Source organism: Chenopodium album, chromosome 22 (genome assembly GCF_948465745.1).
Source record: "Chenopodium album chromosome 22, dcCheAlbu1.1, whole genome shotgun sequence".
Lineage (NCBI taxonomy): Eukaryota > Viridiplantae > Streptophyta > Magnoliopsida > Caryophyllales > Amaranthaceae > Chenopodium > Chenopodium album.
Genome location: NC_137855.1, coordinates 8,537,048 through 8,558,645, shown reverse-complemented (window position 1 = coordinate 8,558,645; position 21,598 = coordinate 8,537,048). Strand labels below are relative to the sequence as shown.

The 21,598-nt window shown below is 36.5% G+C and overlaps 2 protein-coding genes and 1 long non-coding RNA gene across 3 annotated transcripts; 2 read left to right on the top strand and 1 right to left on the bottom strand.

Annotated features, from left to right (window-relative positions):
- Positions 1-13,694: 13,694 nt before the first annotated feature.
- On the top strand, positions 13,695-14,999 carry LOC145603879 (putative F-box protein At1g65740). The gene has a single exon (XM_081659852.1). It carries the CDS (start codon positions 13,695-13,697, stop codon positions 14,997-14,999), a length of 1,305 nt encoding a protein of 434 aa, XP_081515978.1.
- A 693-nt stretch (positions 15,000-15,692) lies between these two features.
- On the bottom strand, positions 15,693-16,680 carry LOC145606306 (uncharacterized). The gene is made up of 3 exons (XR_014105237.1): positions 16,381-16,680; positions 16,167-16,293; positions 15,693-16,071 (listed from the first exon to the last, which is right to left on the bottom strand). It is a non-coding gene; the product is annotated as an uncharacterized LOC145606306 (long non-coding RNA).
- A 752-nt stretch (positions 16,681-17,432) lies between these two features.
- On the top strand, positions 17,433-18,056 carry LOC145603878 (uncharacterized). The gene has a single exon (XM_081659851.1). The coding sequence runs from the start codon at positions 17,433-17,435 to the stop codon at positions 18,054-18,056; it is 624 nt and encodes a 207-aa protein (XP_081515977.1).
- Positions 18,057-21,598: the final 3,542 nt, after the last annotated feature.

Here is a 21,598-nt window from a genome sequence, read left to right as displayed (position 1 = left end):
CAGTTGGAAGAGGCCGATGTCATACTCGTCCAGGACAGTCCGGACGAATGGGTGAAGAGGGAAGCGGAGCCCTACATCAAAGGCGGCCCGGTAAACGCAAAACGCTCGTTTGCGCGGCTTCTCCTCATCCCAGATAGCCACAGCAATGGCCTTCCTGGGGACTTGAATCTCGAATCCCTCCCCCAAATGGAGGGACTCCTTATACTTCTCAAAATCTTTCTTTAAAAACTTTAGGGCTGTCTCCCCAATTGTACAGGCGTACGGGTCCCTAAAGTTATCAATGTTGGCGACGGTCTCTTCGGCCGCCTCCTCGCCCTCGGCTGTCTCACCCACGGCCTCTTTCTCAACTTCCTCCTCTTCCACTTGGTGAGAAGGGGCACTCCCAAACTCTGAAGACAGCACTCTGTCCAAATCTGCTGCCTCGGCCGAGCTTCGGCCCCTTGAGCTTGGGACGCCCATCGAAGAAGGAACGTCCTCCTCGACCATTGGACGCTTGCCTTTATCCTTGGCAGCGTCCGCCCCATTTCCCGAAGGAGGGGCGTTGCGAATAGGCAGAGCGGACGGTTCGTGGATTGAGATTCCTGTTAAGGGTCTGTCCGCCCCACCCAGTTGAGGCCGAGGTTGAGAAGAAGGGACGGACGAACCAGAAGCGTCCGCCCCCGGGTTGGAAGGGTTGTCCATACAGGCTACCAGTTCAGCCCCATCCATGACTGAATTGGCAAATTGAGGGAACCTAAGTTCCGGAGCGGGTGCGGACGAGGCGCCTTCAGCTCTAAGGCGTTCCTCGAAGGAAGAAGTGACCTCCACGGCCAAGTGATGAGAGCCAGTGGAGGCGGTCGTTGTTTGGGCGGTGGAGTCAGTCTCCACCATTGTACTTGGATCACTAGGGTCATAAGGGACCCTAGGATGAACCAGACTTCCGTCTGGGTTCCTGGCCGCGTTAAGCTCACGCGTACGCATGGTTCTCGCCATTGCCTGGGGGGACAGAGAAGAATAAGTGGGGGTGAGTATGTACGCATCAGACATAGACTCACTCCAGGGAGGAGACAACTCTTCTCCGTCCACTCTAGATTCCTCAGTCCCAGGCGAACGGCCGGCCTCATGAGAAGAGTCGGACGAAGCCGAGTATGGATCCAGAATTGAAGTAAAAGAAAAAGAAAACGAGTAAAAGAGAAGATGTAGACGGCCTACCTCTGTACGTTCTGAAAGTTCTGAAGGTGGTGGTGAAGTTCTTGAAGATTGACCGGAAAGCTCAAAAATGCCCGGAAAACTCAAACTCACGGCGGCGCTCTTGAAGATTAAGGGAAAAATAACTTTCTCTCACTAGAACGCTCTGACTTCTCTCTAGAATTCACAATTGGGTAAAGTGTGAAAATGAGAATTCACCTCCCATATTTATAGAGTGAATTCAGGAGGGCAAAATGGTAAAACCATCTTTCCCGCCTAAACACTCAAACGGTAATTTCTTGAGAAATCACTCGAAGAAAAGGCCAGGACGACGTTAGGGTTCTGTTAACTTGTGAAAGAGACCAGATGAACAATTAACACCTTCAGCACTTAGTCTCCAAAAATTGAGAAAATCTAAGAGGAAAAGCGTCCGCCCAGTTCTCAGACGTACAAAGCATGATTAGAAAGCCAGGAAGTACATCTGAAATCATGGAAGCCCAGATTACCCCAAAGAAGATATATGGCCGTTCTGGGTGGTTAGGAGATAAGCTCCTCCCAGAGTACCAGGACGTCCAGTCCCATTAAAGTGGCCGTTCTGGTCAGTTAGGAGATCAACTCCTCCCAGAGTACCAGGACGTCCAGTCCCATTAAAGTGGCCGTTCTGGTCAGTTAGGAGATCAACTCCTCCCAGAGTACCAGGACGTCCAGTCCCATTAAAGTGGCTGTTCTGGTCAGTTAGGAGATCAACTCCTCCCAGAGTACCAGGACGTCCAGTCCCATTAAAGTGGCCGTTCTGGTCAGTTAGGAGATCAACTCCTCCCAGAGTACCAGGACGTCCAGTCCCATTAAAGTGGCCGTTCTGGTCAGTTAGGAGATCAACTCCTCCCAGAGTACCAGGACGTCCAGTCCCATTAAAGTGGCCGTTCTGGTCAGTTAGGAGATCAACTCCTCCCAGAGTACCAGGACGTCCAGTCCCATTAAAGTGGCTGTTCTGGTCAGTTAGGAGATCAACTCCTCCCAGAGTACCAGGACGTCCAGTCCCATTAAAGTGGCCGTTCTGGTCAGTTAGGAGATCAACTCCTCCCAGAGTACCAGGACGTCCAGTCCCATTAAAGTGGCCGTTCTGGTCAGTTAGGAGATCAACTCCTCCCAGAGTACCAGAACGTCCGGTCCCACTAAAGTGGCCGTTCTGGTCAGTTAGGAGATCAACTCCTTCCAGAGTACCAGGACGTCCAGAGTGCAAGATCAGAGGAGGCGGCCAGTAAGTGTACGAGCCACCCCCTCTGAGGGGCAAATGTTTAGGGTAAAAATACCCCAGGTACGTGGCCCAATCTCATAGTGACACGTGGCCCAATAAACAGGTGACACGTGGCCCTATGAGAATGTGACACGTGTCCACTGGTCATAGTGACACATGTCAGCCATCTCTAAATGCCCCAATGCTAAAATCAGAAAGAGAAAAGGGCCCTGATGACCTCAGGCCCAAATCCCGAGAAAACCTTGAAAGCCGTAAAACGGCGCCCCTTACGACACATGGCGACTTCTGATTGCGCAGCCAATCATGTCACGAAATTCTAGGGTATAAACCCTAGAGGGGTACATGTTCTCACCCCTATAAATACCCCAATCATTTATGATGGGAGGGGGATTTTGGCGACATAACATAAATACGGAGCATCAAAAAGCTCCAACTTCTCTCTACTTTCTTTCTCTAGCCTTTTCCGTTTCCGTTCACTAACTTGAGCGTCGGAGGCGAATATTCCGTACACCGGAATATTCGTTATTTTGCAGGTGTCCGAGTCTCATTGCCAGCAGAGCGTGACCAGTATCCGAGGGAATCACAAAAAACCCCGAAACATATATATATATATATATATATATATATATATATATATATATATATATATATATATATCTTCATGAACGTGTACAACTTTTTGTAATGAATATTGTTTGCACAAGTATACCATCTTAAATATTTATTTAGATATTTAATATATACTTCCTCCGTTCTATTAATATTGCAACAAGGAGAAAATTACTGCTATATATCTATAATTGTGTAAGAGTAAAAATTATAAACATTTTATATTGTGAAAGTATTTTATGAGAAGAATCCAACAAGATCCCACATGACTATATTTTGTTTAACGTATAAGTCATATAATATGGTCAAACAAGAGTGATGAATAGTGCAAAAAGTACATCCATTGTTGCAATATTAATAGAACGGAGGAAGTAACTTTTAATAATAGTGCATGGATATTTATACCTCTCTATATATTTATTATTTAATTTGTGATATAATTAAGGCCAAATTGAAAGAGATTTTGGATATGGCTAGCTATAACGCGTGCAAAACGCACATTAGCTACCCTGGTAAATTTAAAATTATGAAAAATTTTCTCAACTATTTTCAAAAAAAGTATGGCATGCCAATTAATTGGTTAAACATTTAGCATGATTCACTCTCTAAATTTTATAAACTTTATATCTCAAAATTGTTATGAAAGCTAAATTAAAAAGGAAATTAAAAATTCTTAATTGAAAATTTTAATCCTACGTACCTGTGATAACGCTAGGATGATTTGCATAAATATCGACTTCGTGCATGCGATTTGGGGGCAAAACTTGGCCATTGATCATGGGATTGAGATAGTAGTGGATGAGTTCTTCGTCGTACGGATTAAATCTGTAACCGGGAGGAAAGTTATTGAAGCAGAAATCTAATTGTCTTTCACCGGCGGGATCATTGCTACTTTGATCATTGCGTTGTTCTTCTTCCATGGTTCAAATATTTTTTTGTAAGAAAAAACTTATGTTGAATAGCTTTGAATGATTCTACTTGATTTTTTTGTTTAGTATATATAAGAGTCTTGGGTTTACACCAAAAGTAGTACGTTTAATTGATTATCCTATCTATCAAATTTTTATCTTTCAGTATTTGCATCAAAAAAAATTTTAATCTTTTAATATTACTCGTATAAAATACTATCTTATGATAAAAGTGTGAGAATAATTCCTAATTAAATCAGGCCCTGTTCTTTTGAGCTTCTGGGCAGGGCAGAGCAGAGCAGAGCAGATTTCAGCAAAGCAGAGCAGAGCAAAGTAGAGCCGAGTAGAGTAGAGCAGATTTCATTATTATTATTATTATTATTATTATTATTATTATTATTATTATTATTATTATTATTATTATTATTATTATTATTTCTAATATTATTAATATTACTACTACTATTATTATTATTATTACAAATATTACTACTAAATTTTATTATTAAATATTAATTATTATTATTATTATTATGATTATTATTAATATTATTATTATTAAATATTATTAAAATTATTATTATTAAATGTTAATTATTATTATTATTTAATATTAATTTTTAATAATAATATTATTATTATTAAATATTAATTATTATTATTATTAAATATAAATATATATTATTATTATTAAATATTAATTATATATTATTTTTATTAAATATTAATTATTATTAAATATAAATTAGTATTATTAAATATTAATTATTATTATTATCATTAAGTATTAATTATTTATTTATTATTATTAAATATAAATTATTATTATAATAATTCAATATTAAATATTAATTTTAAGCAGAGCAGAGTAGGGCAGGGCAGAGCAGAGCAGATTGAAGCAGAGCAAAGCAGAGCAGATTTCAGCAGAGCAGAGCAGCTCTAAAGAACGGGGCCTTAGATTAGTTTGTTTGTATATTTTTTTTTGGACAAGGACTAGCTTGTTTTCGGTTGAAGTAGTTTAATCTGTATTTTTTTTTGAAACCAAATCTGTATGTATTATAGGATCCAGATTGTTTAAGTCTAAATAATTTTTTCTTAAGAATTGTTTGTAAGTGTCATTTGCAATAATATTTTATTATGAAATCTTTTTCTTCCTGTAAATAATGATCCACAATAATCCTGAAATTTGTCATTATAGACATCACAAATTCACAATAAAGCATATTTCAAAAAAAAAAAAAAAAAAGTCACCTAGTGATCTATCATTATGGAAAACTTTTGTATACACCCGGTTTTCAGTAATTTACTGTACATCGGGTACACTTTTGTCAGATTTAGTGTCACTTTTGTCAAATTTAGTGTCACTTTTGTCAAATTTATCAATGAAGTATAAATAACTCTTATATATGTCAGGATAACTTTCGTGCGTTTTAGTGTAACTTTTGCACATTTTATTGTCACTTTATAGCGGATGTTCAGTAATTTATTGAAAATCCGTTTTATTTAATCCGTTTTATAATGGAATGAAATTGGATATATTTCTATGTTATTCAATCCCATCACTAAAGCTTAAATAAGCTTAGCATCTATCCCTTAAATCCTTGCTAGAAATGGGCTACCCTTGATTTTTACAGTAGGAAAAGCAATTGTAATAAAGATTGAAGACGATGACTTTGTTGTAATTGTGATCTATTTCACAATTTCGTGAAGTATTATCATAGCCAATTATTATTGTTGGCTCAAACTTTGGCCAAAATTCGCATAATCGTCATGTTAATAACGTGTTGTCTTGGAAGATATTAGCGTTAATATGGGAGCGTTATGAAATCCTCACAAGTCGTGATGTTAGCACAATTGGAAACTTTAGCTCTTCTTCACCTGTTTATGCCAATAAGCCTTAAACATTATTAGTAGCACGATATAAATTGACATTTTTTGCTACTGGTTCGGGTCACGACCGAATATGATGCAACACCCTATTACACTCATGATTTTAAGGTCCATAAACAAAATGTCACGAAAAGATTTTCCGTGGTTTCATTAGAGTAAAGAGTAGAGTATTTATACAAGAGAATAGGGCTCAAGAAATAGGCCCGTTAACTATACAATATGAACACTAATTATAGGCCCTAACACCCCCCCTCAAGTTGGAGCATGCAAGTCACAAATGCCCAACTTGCCAAGTAAATACGAGAATTGACTTTTACTCAAAGCCTTGGTGAATATATCCGCTAATTGATCCGTTGTCTTCACATAAGACGGACTAATGAGACCAACCTGAATCGCATCACGAAGATAATAACAATCCACCTCAATGTGCTTTGTACGCTCATGGAAAACAGGATTCTGCGCAATATACAAAGCAGATTGATTATCGCAAAACAAACTCATAGCACGGGGATGCGAGACACCCAAACTCAGAAGAAGGGCCTTTAACCATTTCAACTCATCAGTAGTTTTAGACATTGAGCGGAATTCGGCCTCTGAAGAAGACTTGGCCACCGTGTCCTGTTTCTTAGTCTTCCAAGATACAGGAGAAGCACCAATAAACACCAACCAACCAGAGATAGAACGGCGCGACAAGGGACAACCTGCCCAATCAGAATCACACCAACCTATAATATGTAAATCACAATCTGAACTCAAAAGAATACCCTGACCCGGACATCCCTTCAAGTACCGCACCGTACGAAGAGCAGCCTCCCAATGGTCCTGGCGCGGTTGTTGCATAAATTGAGATAAAATATGCACCGCGTATGCCAAATCCGGTCTAGTAAAAGACAAATAAATCAGACGACCCACAAGTCGTCGATACTGCTCGGGATGAGAAAAGAAAGAGGACTCTGATTTCGCCAGAGCATGATTCTGCTCAATAGGAGTACCTGCCGGACGAGCACCTAGCAAACCAGACTCTGCAATAATGTCAAGTGTATATTTCCGTTGACATAGAAATATGCCTTCCGGACTACGAGCAACCTCAACCCCAAGAAAATACTTCAAAACACCCAAATCTTTCATATGAAAACAATCACTCAAGTATGACTTGAATGTTGAAATAGCAAAAGAATCATTACCAGAAATTATCAAATCATCAACATACACCAGAACACTTAGTTGAATAGACCCAGATTGCAGAGTAAAGAGAGAATAATCAGAGTAGGATTGCTGAAATCCGTACCTTTGCAGAGACGAGGCCAATTTAGAGAACCAACAACGAGGTGCCTGCCGAAGACCATACAACGACTTCAGAAGTCGACACACCATACCAGGTTGAGCACCATGAAAACCAGGGGGAGGTTTCATATAAACCTCCTCATCAAGATCACCGTGAAGGAATGCATTGTGGACATCCATCTGATGCAATTCCCAATTCTTTGCAGCAGCAACAACAAGAAAAGCACGAACAGTTACCATTTTAGCAACTGGAGCAAAAGTCTCGTTATAATCGATACCTTCAACTTGATGATTACCAAAAATAACGAGACGAGCCTTCAATCTTTCTAAGGTGCCATCAGAATTAAGCTTGACTTTATAGACCCACCGACACCCGAGAGCTTTCTTGCCCGGAGGTAATTTTTCAAGTACCCATGTACCATTATTTTCCAATGCATCAATTTCTTTTTGCATTGCCTCTTTCCATCCCTCATCTTGCATTGCCTCCTTGAAATTACGTGGCTCAACCATCTTATCAATAGCTCCAATAAATACACGGTGTCGCACAGAAAATTTATCACAATTCACAAAATGTGCTAAAGGGTAAGGAGTACCTGAGGAGCTTGGAACAGACGGTGAACTTGGAGAGATGGATGGACCCGGAAGAGTTAAAGTATGTGCGACACAATCCCGATGCCAACCCGGAGGGTGCCTATCCCTTTGAGAACGATCCAAGGTATCTGAAGGTGTAGAAGAGTGACTTGGATCAGCCATAGTGCTGCTATCCGAGCCACTGTCCAGAGAATCAGAGAGGGCCGCGGAGGTGCTGCGGTCAGAGCTGGGCGCCGCGGCTGGGCTGCGGTCCAGTCTGCCAGTGGCAGCCACCTCCGAGGCAGAAACTGTCGAGTGAGGGGCAGCATTATGGGGCGTGGCAGCAGCGTTTAGAGCAGAAAAATCAGCAGCAGGGGATGCAGTATGGGTAGCATTTGGTGTAGCAGTAGCAGCATTAGGAGTAGCAATAGTAGTAGCATCAAAAGCAGTGGTATTAAGAGGTGAATTAGGGGTATCATCGTGTGTAAGAGAAGCTTCACCCAACTCCAAAACATTCTCTAAATCATCCAAAAAACCAACATCAACCCCAACATTATCATCAACCTCTACATTAGCGTCGCCAACTCCATCACCACACACAAAAGGAAATTCATCTTCAAAAAATTTGACATCACGGGAGACAAAAATATCACCCGTTGCCAAGTCATACACCTTCCACCCCTTTTTACCATGAGGATATCCCACAAACACACATTTCCTACTCCTAGGTGCAAATTTGTCGCCTTTAGTTTGTTGATTATGGGCAAAACATAAACACCCGAACACCCTCAAAATATCAAAATTAGGTTCCTTATCAAAAAGAATTTCATATGGGGTTTTGTTGGCTAGCAAAGTAGAAGGAGTACGATTAATCAAATAAACCGCCCCCAAAACACATTCTCCCCAAAAACCTATTGGTAAATTCCCTTGAAACATTAAGGCTCGACTCACATTTAATATATGTTGATGTTTTCGTTCTACCCGACCATTTTGCTGAGGTGTACCAACACAAGAAGTTTGGAATAAAATGCCATTGTCATTGAAATACGGAATTAAGTGTTTGAATTCCGTACCATTATCACTTCGTACACACTTGACAGTAACATCAAATTGACATTTAACCATAGCAAAAAAAGAGAGAAAAGAAGAATAAACTTCGGTTTTATCATTCAACAAATAAACCCAAACACCTCTTGAAAAATCATCAACAATAGTCAAAAAATAGTGAGCACCACAAGTAGACGGCGTCTTATATGGCCCCCACAAATCACAATGAATTAATTCAAAAATACGGCTAGCCCTATTATCACTATTGGGAAAACTATCCCGAGTTTGTTTCGCTCTGGACAAATATCACAAGCTTTACTTAAAGATTTGCTACTAGAGCTAACACTAACAGCAGGAACTAACTTGACAATTTTATCCGACGGATGACCCATACGACGATGCCATAGCTCGAATGTAGAAACCTTCGGATTCGTCACCGCACATACTTTGGGAAGACGTCGGAAATAGTAGAGTCCATCCAATCGTTCACCGCCTCCAATCAGGCTCCCCGAGAGTTGGTCCTGTATAGCACATAAAGAATTAGTGAATTTGACAAAACAGTGAGAATCATCAATCAATTTAGAGACCGAAATTAAGTTGCAATTTAATTTCGGAACAAATAGAACATGCTCAAGAATAATGCCATCGGCAAGAGCCACTCGACCCTCCTTTGTTGCTAATGCTTGTGCACCGTCCGGAAGACCAACGGGGCAAGGTAAGATCGATTGCTCATCTAGTAAACAAGACTCATCACCGGTGACGTGATGAGAAGCGCCGGTATCAATAATCCAAGACAAGGAATTAAACTCACCACTCAACCGTTCTTGATGACTAGTAGCCATATTTAATAAAATACGAACATGTTCCGGTTGCAAGGCCAAAAGATCATCTGAAGCAGAAGAATCACCACCACTGCTGCCCACGGCATTGGCGCGCACAGGGGGTTTGAACGAGGCAGACGCATGAGCAGCAGGTGGCTGGGCAGCCTGCTTACTGCCAGGAGCAGCCACGGCAGAGGAACCCGAGGCAGCCCCCCCTTTTTTCCCGTATCGTTCGAGCCACCAATCCGGATATCCATAAAGCATAAAACAACCTGAATTGTCGTGACCCGAGCGTTTACAATGAGAACAAAATAACTTAGACTTGTCCACACGAGCAGGGGACTGAAATTGCTTTCGGTCAGCAGAGGGCAGAGCAAAAACGTGGGCATCATCCCTAGTCACAGGGGTTTTGGTGAGAGCTATGCTTCTAGAGCGTTCTTCTTGGAGAAGAGCTTGATAAGCTCGTTCAAGCGTGGCTGGGGGTTGTTGTGAGAGCAAATTGGTACGAACAACACCGTATTTAGCATCATCAATGCCGACCAAAAACTGGTGTAAAATCTCCTCCTCCCTGTCTTTTCATACTTGGCAGCCACACCACAAGAACACGAACCACACTCGCAGCCATGAGGTGGCTTAAGGCGCAAGAGATCGTCAAAGTATCCCACCAATTGACTGTAATAGTCCTCGACAGACATAGCAGGGGTTTGCTTGCAATTCGTAATGGCAGCCCTTAATTGTTGCAAACGAGGTCCACTCGCCTCACAATATCGCTTTGCAAGATATTCCCAAAGTCGTTTGGCATCATCAAAATAGGGTATAGAGGCTGCAATTTTCGGATCGACAGCCCTCAAAATCCAAGAAACCAACATAGAGTTAACCGTTTCCCAGTCAAGCAATTTCTTCTTTTCAGGAGGTTTAGAGATAGTGCCATCGATGAAACCGTATTTCCGCCGCGATTTCAATGAAAGAGTAATAGCCCGAGACCAAGCAAGATAATTATCACCCTTCAACACGATATGGGTAATCAAATTCCCTGGTTGGTCGCCAGAACCAAGATAAAAGGGAGAAGAAGGATCAAGCTTTCCATCCTCCATGATCAATCGAATAGAGCAGTAGAGTAGAGTAGAGAAAAAAAAAAAAAAAAAAAAAAAAAATCAGAAATTTAGGGTTTTAGTGATTAGAGTATAGAGGCTCCGATACCATGTCACGAAAAGATTTTCCGTGGTTTCATTAGAGTAAAGAGTAGAGTATTTATACAAGAGAATAGGGCTCAAGAAATAGGCCCGTTAACTATACAATATGAACACTAATTATAGGCCCTAACACAAAAGGTTTTTAAAAACAACAAGGCTTTAAACTAAGTTAAAGATCATGAAATCCTAATGTATTTCTTATATAAAGACAAGAAGGTTTTGTCCAATGTTAAAGATTTAGATGCAATAACACTGCTCCGAGTGATGCTAAATCAAAGCTCCCTAATTGTCAGCATAATGCTATTTGTATTATTATTGTTGGCTCAAACTTCGGCCAAAATTCGCATAATCGTCATGTTCTTGACGTGTTGTCTTGGAAGATATTAGCGTTAATATGGGAGCGTTATGAAATCCTCACAAGTTGTGATGTTAGAGCAACTCCAATGGCAAGCTAATTGTCAAATTAGCTTGCCATGCCACCTAAGATTGTAAAGCTATTATTCTTTCTAGCTAATTCATACCACAATGGTTAGGCTAATTAACATTTAGATTTTTCAGCTTTATTTTTTAAATAATTAATATTTTATTAGAAACAATTAATTTCTAAGCTAATTAGCTTTTTTTTTTTTTTTTTTTTTTTTTTTTTTTTTTTTTTTTTGAAAGAAGCTAATTAGCTTAGCTAAGCTAATTTGCTTGGCATTAGCTTGACCAAGCTAATTATTAAATATACTCCAATGGTTGGGCCATTAGCTTAAAAATTATTAAAATTGCAAGCTAATCCCTAAAAGCAACCATTGGAGTTGCTCTTAGCACAATTGGAAACTTTAGCCTTTCTTCACCTGTTTATGCCAATAAGCCTTAAACATTATTAGTAGCACCATATAAATTGACATTTTTTGCTACTGGTTCGGGTCACGACCAAATATGATGCAACACCCTATTACACTCATGATTATTTTAAGGTCCATAAACAAAAGGTTTTTAAAAACAACAAGTCTTTAAACTAAGTTCAAGATCATGAAATCCTAATGTATTTCTTATATAAAGACAAGAAGGTTTTGTCCAATGTTAAAGATTTAGATGCAATAACACTGCTCCGAGTGATGCTAAATCAAAGCTCCCTAATTGTCAGCATAATGCTATTTGTATTATCGATGATGATGGGAAATTAGGAAGGATGTGTAGTTTGTGTTAAATACTATACTTATGGGAATAACAAGAATAAGATCCTCATGCTAATTTAAATCTATTGTATAAATTATAACATGCGGTCAAAGTTATTTTATTTTGACCATGCACATGAATGGTAAGTGAGTCGAATAAAAATTATAATTGTATGCCTAAGGCCCGGTTTAAAAAATTATTTTTAGAACAAAAATCATTTCTGCTCAATTGAAACTAATTTTACTGATGTGAAATTATTTTTGCTAAAATGAAATTATTTTTATTGATTCACTATTATATCTTATCTTTAAAATAGTGATTTTTACTGAATTGAAATAATGTTTATTGAAATTTGCCGTTCAGCTCACCTTATTTTTGCCGGGCTGAAATTATTTTTAGTGAATTTAAATTATTTTTGCTGAATTTAAATTATTTTTATTGAATTAAAATTAATTTTACTGAATTGAAATGAATTTTTTTTAAGGATTTTCTATATATTTCTTCTTTTAGTTTACTGATTTTTATTGAACTGAAATTAATTTATTAAATGCTAGTTTAATTTTGTGCCACGTGCGATGTTTGTTAATTAATTTTGAGATAAGTTTTTAATTTATGCGTCAAATTTCAAAAAAATATATCCCTAATACAAAATTTGTCAGAAATTGATGTGCTTTTGTGACGATTTAAACTATATATTAGACCTGTAAATCACTAATAATAATGTTGGTATTTTTTTAGAGTTATAATCTAATATTTTTTTTTAAAATAAAATTATTATTCAATTTGTACATATGAAATATTATTGGTATTTTATCGAAATAAAACTCTCAACTTACAATTTTATCCTAAAATTCTATCCAAATTTGATTGAAAATAGAATTCTAAACAAGTACAAATTCTCAAATGAACCTGGTTCACACTAATTTATTATGAACCACTAACATTAGAGACAATATGATTGTTTTATTAATAAAAAAAATGTCACTATATTAAAATAAAAGTTATTATGATGAAATAAAAGTTAGTGTGACATTTTAAAAGCTATAAGAGGTTAATTTTTTTGATGAATATTTAATATAATGGTCAATATGAATAATAAAGATCACTATGTTAAAATTAGGTCATTATTTAACATGGTATTGTATTTTAAGTTTATAATAATATTAAGGGTCACACAAGTTTTAAAAAAGGTTATTACGTTACCTTAGAAATAAGGTTACTATAAAAAAAAATTAGGGGTCACTATGTTGAATATAATGTCAGTTACGTGTGTATAAACCTTAGGTCCACAATAATATTATTGTAGATCAGGTCCACGCAAGATTTTCTGTCTAAACTATTCTTTTTTATCCTATAAAGTCCATATAAATATATCTAATGAATTGGTTTTTTTTTTTTTTTTTTTTTTTTTTTGCTGCAAGAATCTTCATATGGGACTTTTGCAATTGTTAAAAAAAATAATATCTTTTGCTTACATGGCCTATCCAAGTTACATGGAAGTTTTATTTCTATTAATTTTATCTTCTATCAATATATATATAAAAGCTAAAAACTACGGATTTATAGAATTGATTTTTTTTTTTTTTTTTTTTTTTTTTTTTTTTTTGTAGATTAAAAGCACGCCACCTAAGAGCCCTAGCACATATGAACAACTATACTTTGATTATACGATTATGAGGCTGGTTTAAATTTATACCCAAATTCTGTTCTTTGATTTTGATCAATTCTCATACGGTATTTTTTTTTCTTTTTTTGTCGAATAAATTTGTTGGTTGCATTTTAGATGGCCGATAATTGGTCTATGTTGCCAAATGATCTTCTCGATGCAATTGCTCTAAAATTAGATTCAATTGAGGACTTAGTATATTTCTCCGCGGTATGTCGTTCATGGAATAATGTTTTCATCATGGTTAAGCAAAAGTGGATGTCAACCACACCTTGGTTACTACTAGCCGAGCACGAGCACAAACACGAGCACGATGTTTGTTCAGGTCGTAGGCTAATCTTTGACATCGGCATGAATAAGTGTTTAGAATTGAATATACCACAAGCCTCTAGGAGGCGGTGTTGGGGTTCGAGTTATGGATGGATTGTGATGATAGGTGGCCACAACGACGAGCAAGTCTCGTTATTTAATCCCATCACTAAAGCTCAACTAAGCCTACCATCCCTTGAATCCTTGCCAGTGTTGCCATTCAATACTATACTTTCGAAGTGGTCTCAACCCCGTTCTCGCATTAATCCTTCATGGACCGTCATCAGTAGTCCGATAGAACCCGAGGACTTCAAAGTCATACGAGTACACAAGGCATTTGTACTAAATATTGGAGATGATGACGACGACGACTTTGTTGTAATGGTGATCTATTATCACAGAATACTTAATACATGGACAGAGGTTATATCAACTAGCCGCGAAGAATTGCCTTATGTAACTGATGTTATGTCTTGGAAGGGATTGGTGTTGATCTTGCATCGAAATGGATACCTAACATATTGTGATCTTGGCACAATTGGTAATAAATATAACCCTTGTTTAATTGTGTATGACAAGCCTTATAATTCCATTCATTCTCCTAGATTTAATGGGGTAACTTTGAGTTATGTTGAAGAATGCTATATGGTTGAGTTAGATGGTGATTTATTAGTAGTAATACGATATAAAGTTGATGATTTCATGGACAGATTTTACTCGGATCATGAGATTCATGACGAATATGAAACAACATACTATTACACTCGCGATTTTAAGGTTTATAAGCTTGATCATAGTGGAAACGAGAATTGTTGTTGGACGAATGTTGAAGATTTGGGTGATTATATGGTATTTGTTGGTAATAATTCTGCCACGAGTGTTCATAAATCAAAGATCCCGAATAGTCAGCATAATGCTATTTACTTTAGCGATGATTGTAAGGAGTGTTGGCTTGACATGATAATGGATGGTTATTATGACCTAGATACAATACCCCGTGGAAAGGATATGGGTGTGTTTGACATGACATCAAGAAAAGTCAAGCGGTTTTACCATGGCAACAATGCAATGTCTAAGATTTTTACTCCTATATGGTTTACGCCCAAGTTTTAGGCTAGGTTCGTTGTATCAAGGTGGAGACACGAGGCAAGGTCTAAACGAAAATGGGGATCGGACGTAGGTAATTCGACACAAATCGAAAATAATATACTACCTTCATTCATATTATATGCAACAAAGTAGGTAATATGTTATGTACTTATGTTACCCAAATAATACTTTTTATATGATACTTTGTATTTATTACTACGTAAGTCGTATCATGCACGAAGGTTGCCTATCGAGAGAAGTGCTCATGCTAACTAGGATTCAGAGTTTTTTATTTTACTTGGTTTCTTTGCTCTTTTTTATAATGTTATTGTAACCGGTATACAAAAGTTTTTGTTAAATATTTGGTCCTGCATTAGCCTACTATGCTCCCAATTAATAGAGATTAAGATAATACTTTTTCGGTTTTTCCATTTGTTTTATAAGTTGCATCGCTTTCTTGTTAACTAGTACTTCCTCCGTTCTAGTAATTAGACTTTTATACTATTATTACTCTTGTTTGACCATATAATATGGTTCATATATTAAGTAAAATATAATCATGTAGCATTATGTTAAATTCGTCTCATAAACCACTTTCACGTACAATATCAACTTTTAATAATTTTTTCTCTTTTATAATTATATAATATCAACTATAAAACACTTTTATAATTTTATTTTTTTTTTTTTTTTGAGTGAAGGAAGTAGCTCAATTCATTTATATTACATTCATTTCAATTGAAAAAAGGAAAATTTGTCAGGGACCTTTTATAAAACAAATTTTGTCTGGGACAACCTTATAAAATTATTTTGGCAAAGTCAGACCACTTAAAAAAAAAATTTTGTAAAGGGAGACCAACCTCCACTTTCAGGTCATTGACCACCGGATTCCGGCGTTGACTCCCACGTGACTAGCACGTGATCCTCTTTTCTTCTAATTAAACCCACCACCACTAGCAGCCCCAGCCATTTCCCGCCCCAACTTTTGCTTCACCACCCTCCACGGTGACCGATCCACGCGGCACCTAGCTTCACCACTCTCCAAGGCGACCCACCCCTTCCTTTCCCCCTTCCTCAACCTTCTCCTTCAATTTCTCTGCAAAATAAACAATAACAAAGAAAAACCCATCAATCAAAAACACAAAAAAGGGGCAAATTAAATAGAAACAAATTCTGGGAACATATCAAAACCTCGAATTGGGATGAAAGGCATAATAAGATGGGCGTAATTGGTGGCAATAAGATGAGAGAGAGTAGTAGAGAAGACATTTGGTCTATACCCAACTGTACAATTACACTTGTGAATGAATTCCAGCACCTAATGTCATCAATTTCAAGTAATTTGTGAAAATTTTATTGAAAAAATTGAAGGGAATTGAAAAAAAAATGAATGATGTATACTTACAAACTTGTATGGGGATAAAATTGCAAATGATTTGGCGTGGATGATCGTTTCCCCCTTACCCCTTCCTTTCCCCCTTACCCTAAGCCCACGGCCATTGCCGGTGTCCGAGCTCAAGGGATTGGGTCGTGGTGGTGAAAGAAGGGGATGGGGTTGAAAGGGTTAGGGTTTTGCTGGGATGTTTGGTGGTTCCGCGGCGGGTAAAGAGGAAGGTCGGGGTAAAGGGAAAATGGAGGGGAAAGGTCATCAAGGCGTCGCCGGCGTTGCTGATCGCTGGCAGGGACGGCGGCAAGGAAGGTGGTATGGCTGGTGGGGGGAGGGGTTTTTATGTGACAAAATTGGAGGAAAAAGGGGTGTAATTAGAGAAAAGAGGAGCACGTGCTAGTCACGTGGGAGTCAACGCCGGAATCCGGTGGTCAATGGCCTGAAAGTGAGGGTTGGTCTCCCTTTACAAATTTTTTTTTTTTAAGTGGTCTGACTTTGCCAAAATAATTTTATAAGGTTGTCCCAGACAAAATTTGTTTTATAAAAGGTCGTCCCTGACAAATTTTCCTTGAAAAAAAAATACTATAGTCTATAGTACTATGCATTATCCTTTTATTATTTTCTTTACTACTATAGTCTATAGTACTATGCATTATCAAAAGGGTTTATTTGACTATATTTGACATTCAAACCAAGAAATTTATCCAAAAATTTTATCAACAATTTAGGTGGCGTTAGAAACAAAACTAGTTTAAAAGATGAACTCATAAACTTAAGAAAGATTCATGTATATCATGCAGTTATATAGCCCAAATTTCAAACATACTCAATGCTTTATGAAGTTTGAAATTGCTATATCAATCCCTTTATTAGTAGGATAGGATTTGGGAAAAATATATAACTTGGAGGATCTATATTTTAGGAAATATTTTGATGGTTAGATTGTTGCCTTAGACTCCAAGTCTTTGTTTTGATAGCTTTATATATAGGCAATGAGAAATTGAGAATTAACACATAAACACAATTCTATTCTAGCACTCTTCATCAACGTTCTTTGTATACTAAGAATTATGGAAGTTGAACGTGATTCTATCCTCGAGCGTGCTCTCTCGCTTAAATTTTCCAAACTTGATGTGTCAAAGTCTAATCAACGACCCAAAGTTATTTACAAAATCAAACGCCAAAAGCTAATCGCACCCCCGTACCCTTGGGCAACAGAACGGCGAGCCACGGTCCATACCTTACGACAACTGTTAGATGAAGGATTTAATAAAATCTCCGGCGAAGTAAGATGTAAAATATGTAAGGCAATCGACATTGTGAGCTATGACCTTAAAGAAAAGTTCCAAGAGATTGTTAAGTTTGTTATACAAGGGCAAGGCGAATGGCGTGACCGTGATCGTGCACCCAAGCAATGGACCGACCCTATTCTTCCGGCGTGTAGATTTTGTAAGAGTGAAAACAGTTGCGCGCCTGTATTAGCTGACAAGAAGAGGCGTATGAATTGGTTGTTTATGTTTTTGGGACAAAGTATAGGGTGTGCCACTTTGGATCAACTTACCTATTTTTGCAAGCATACCAAGTCTAATGTTCATCGTTCCGTGTCTAGAGATCGGATGCTTCTTCATACATATTTAGCTTTGTGCAAGCAACTTGACCCCAAAGGTCCGTTTCATTATCAAACAGTTTGTTAAAAGACATATATGTTGCAAATTCTTTTTCAACTTGTTCTTGTTTTAGGTTTAAATTTTAATACCGTACTCAATTTCATAATGTAATATATTTGTATTGATAATTTGATCTATTAAGCCTTTCGAATCTTTTTAATGCGTTAGACTTTGATAATCTAATTAAATTGTACAACTAATTAGACCCAAATCTTTCAATTAATTAAGCTTCTAAGACCAACGATATGTCGGTGACTAAGATGTCAACTACTAACTGTGATGATGATTCAAATTGAGTTCAAACATCTAGTCCAGAAGCATTATTTTCATAAAAGATAAATTACATTATATTTAATAAAGAATTAAAAACTCAAGTACAAGTAAACATATAGATAAGTCAAAGATCTTGTTAGATATTCGTGAAAACTCCTCATACCCGACGCTTAATTTTCGAACCCGTGACCTTTGTGTCACGCTGGCTCCGATACCATGTTAGTGGACCATCTCAACCAAAAGCTTAAGCTGATTATCACAAGGATTCGAACCCATAACATCTAACATATAAAGGTCATACACTCACCATCTCAACCAACTTTTATTAGTATTTTAAATTTCACATAATTAACAATATATATTCCTTTCATTTATTAGGTACTTTAGAGGTTATATGATTTATTTATTTTTCACAAGATTGAAAAATATTTACATATGAAATAAAAAAAATATCATATACATATGAAATTAAAAAAAAAAAAAAAAAAAATCATATCATATGAAGCAACGCCCACATCATACACTATCTATACAAACAATCAAACATAATTATCAAATTAAAAAAGTACAAGCTAGCAATCCGGAGCATTACCCAGATCACACACTAATTTTAATTATACATCAATTTAATGGCTTGCAAGATAGACGGTAGTAGAAAATCTTGATAAACGAAAGCAAATACTAACCATGTTACATGTAACAAAAGTCTAGAACACGCATATATACTCCATCAAAATAATATGCCTATAAAATTTACTGTATAATGGTAAAAGGAAAAGTTGTAGGCTAAACACACTTGATTCTAACTACTTTATGTGTATGCCCTTGTTTATTTCAATTTAAGCTCTAATCTTCCTCCCTCATTTATTTCTGTTTCTTCTTATAATTGTCTTTACTGTTTTCTTGTATTCAAGTACAAGTAAACCTATGGATATGAAGTACTTAAGAGCACATGACAATGTCATCTTGTATAGATGCATAATGGAGCATGGTGATACAAGTAAAGAATCAATCATGTGATAAGGGTTGTGCTCAATAAGATTCTAGTCGATTTCAGACAGATATGAGATGGACTAGTGACTACACATCAATACTTCTATGATTCTATCATACTACCTCCGTTTCTTTTTAGTTGACACGTATTCCTTTTTAGGAAGTTTCTTTTTAGTTGACACGTTTCCTTTTTGGGTAATTTACCTTACATTTAAAAGCTAGCACTTGCTTTTTCATTCTCTATCACTCTCTCTCCTCTCCTTAATATATGTGCCTAAATCAAACGCGTCAACTAAATAGAAACGGAGGAAGTATGTAATAATGTCTTAAATTAGAGTGAAAATGTAGGTAATAAATTTTCTCTGTAATTTCAAGTGACAATAAAAGGCGCAAAAGTTACACTAAAACGCACAAAAGTTACTATGACATATATAAGAGTTATTTATGCTTCATTGATAAATTTGACAAAAGTGATATTAAATTTGACAAAAGTGACGCTAAATTTGACAAAAGTGAACTCGATGTACAGTAAATTACTGAAAACCGGGTGTATACAAAAGTAATTGCGTACACATATAAGGCCATAATTTAGTAATCCTATGGTCATTTGGTTTAAATTTAGGTGGGAAATTTCTCTAAACTTCTAGTAGTCAATTTTATTTTTACCAATTTCCATTTACACCGTTATTGTATATTCATGTAAAATTAGCCTATTAAGGTGAAACTTTTAAATTGGAATTTTCCCTTAGTTTTACACTATTACAGATTAAACCAAACAAAGAAAGATCACTTTGCAAATAATTAAATATTTAATTTCAGTCTAATGTCCTAACCAAAGAAATATCATATCAGTTTAACCTTTTATTCCTCTATTTCTTTCACACTGTACTTCACAAATAGTAAAATCTAAAATTACAGTTGATAATTTTTGTGAAGTATTAAATTACAAGTTTATAATAAATAATCATATTAATTTAATTTTAAGTTTAGCTCATATTAATTACTACCATGTCTTTTGGCTTCATGTTCAGCTTCTTGGTGATCATCTTGTGCTAATCGTTGAACATCTTGGTAAAAGACGATTTCTTACGGGGCTGCATCTTTTCTTACAGCTTTCATTCTTGTCTCTGCCTCATTAAGCATATTTTTCATCCTTTCCTTTTTTTCTTCATCTTCAGCAATATTATATCCTGCTTTAAAGGCATTAATCGCCTTTTGCAAAGATCCAGACTCCATCAACTTAGTCCTATAACAAAAATAAATAAAAAACACATTAGATCGTTTCAAAGAAAACTTTAACTAAATAAACAAAGGTAAAGTCTATATATATATAATCAAAATTGTAGAAAGCATAGGGAAAGTAAATTTTACCCAAAGATATAAGTTGTTTCAGTATAAGCAAACAACTCATTCGTTTCCCACACTTGAGCAACCTCCCAAAATCCTATAAAATAAAAATAAATTTCAACTACAACAAGAACAAGAGCAACAACAACAATAAAAAATTAATAACAGTAATTAGCTCACCCTCCATGTCCCCTGCAACATGATAGGCCCGCATCCGCAGCTCTAAGAAGGGAACCTTAAAAGCGGCGGGATACGGTGCACTAGTCAACTGTAAAACTTCGTCCACCATTTCAGTAGAAAGTAACTTGTCTACCATGTACTCTAATCTACTCGGTAATTGTTCAGGCAAACCCAACCGAGAAAATTCTGAAGCGAAGGTATTGATAATCGAAGAAAATTGAGTTATCTTTGCAGCATCCGTAGAATTCTCTTGAAAACATGTTATTATATGTCTCGTAGTTAACTTGATAGCATCGGTAATCCTATTTTTCTTTTTGTACATTTGAAGACCCTTTTGCAAACTCATTTTCAAGACAGTGACGTATCCTAAAATAAAGGTTCAAATAGTATAAATAAAGAATGAAGATATATTAATTCAACACATTATTGATACACACCAAAACCGAGTTGGTCATACAAACTGAAAACTTACATTGTTATGAAAGTATATAAGTTTTTAAAAATAAATAAAAATATACCTAAACAAATAACATTAAAATATGGAAATTTTGACTTTTACCACCAAAAAATATCAAAAAATTGTTTTTTACCACCAAAACTTCTAAAACTTTTATTTTACTACCAAAAAATTTTCTAAAAATTGTTTTTTACCACCAAACGGCAAGAAAACCGTTAAATCTAACGGCTTAAAAAAATTTCCTTCGAATTTCATGCGCAAAATATGTTTTTCATGGGTTAGGGGGGCACTTTGGCCCTACGGATCCAATTCGAGGTCA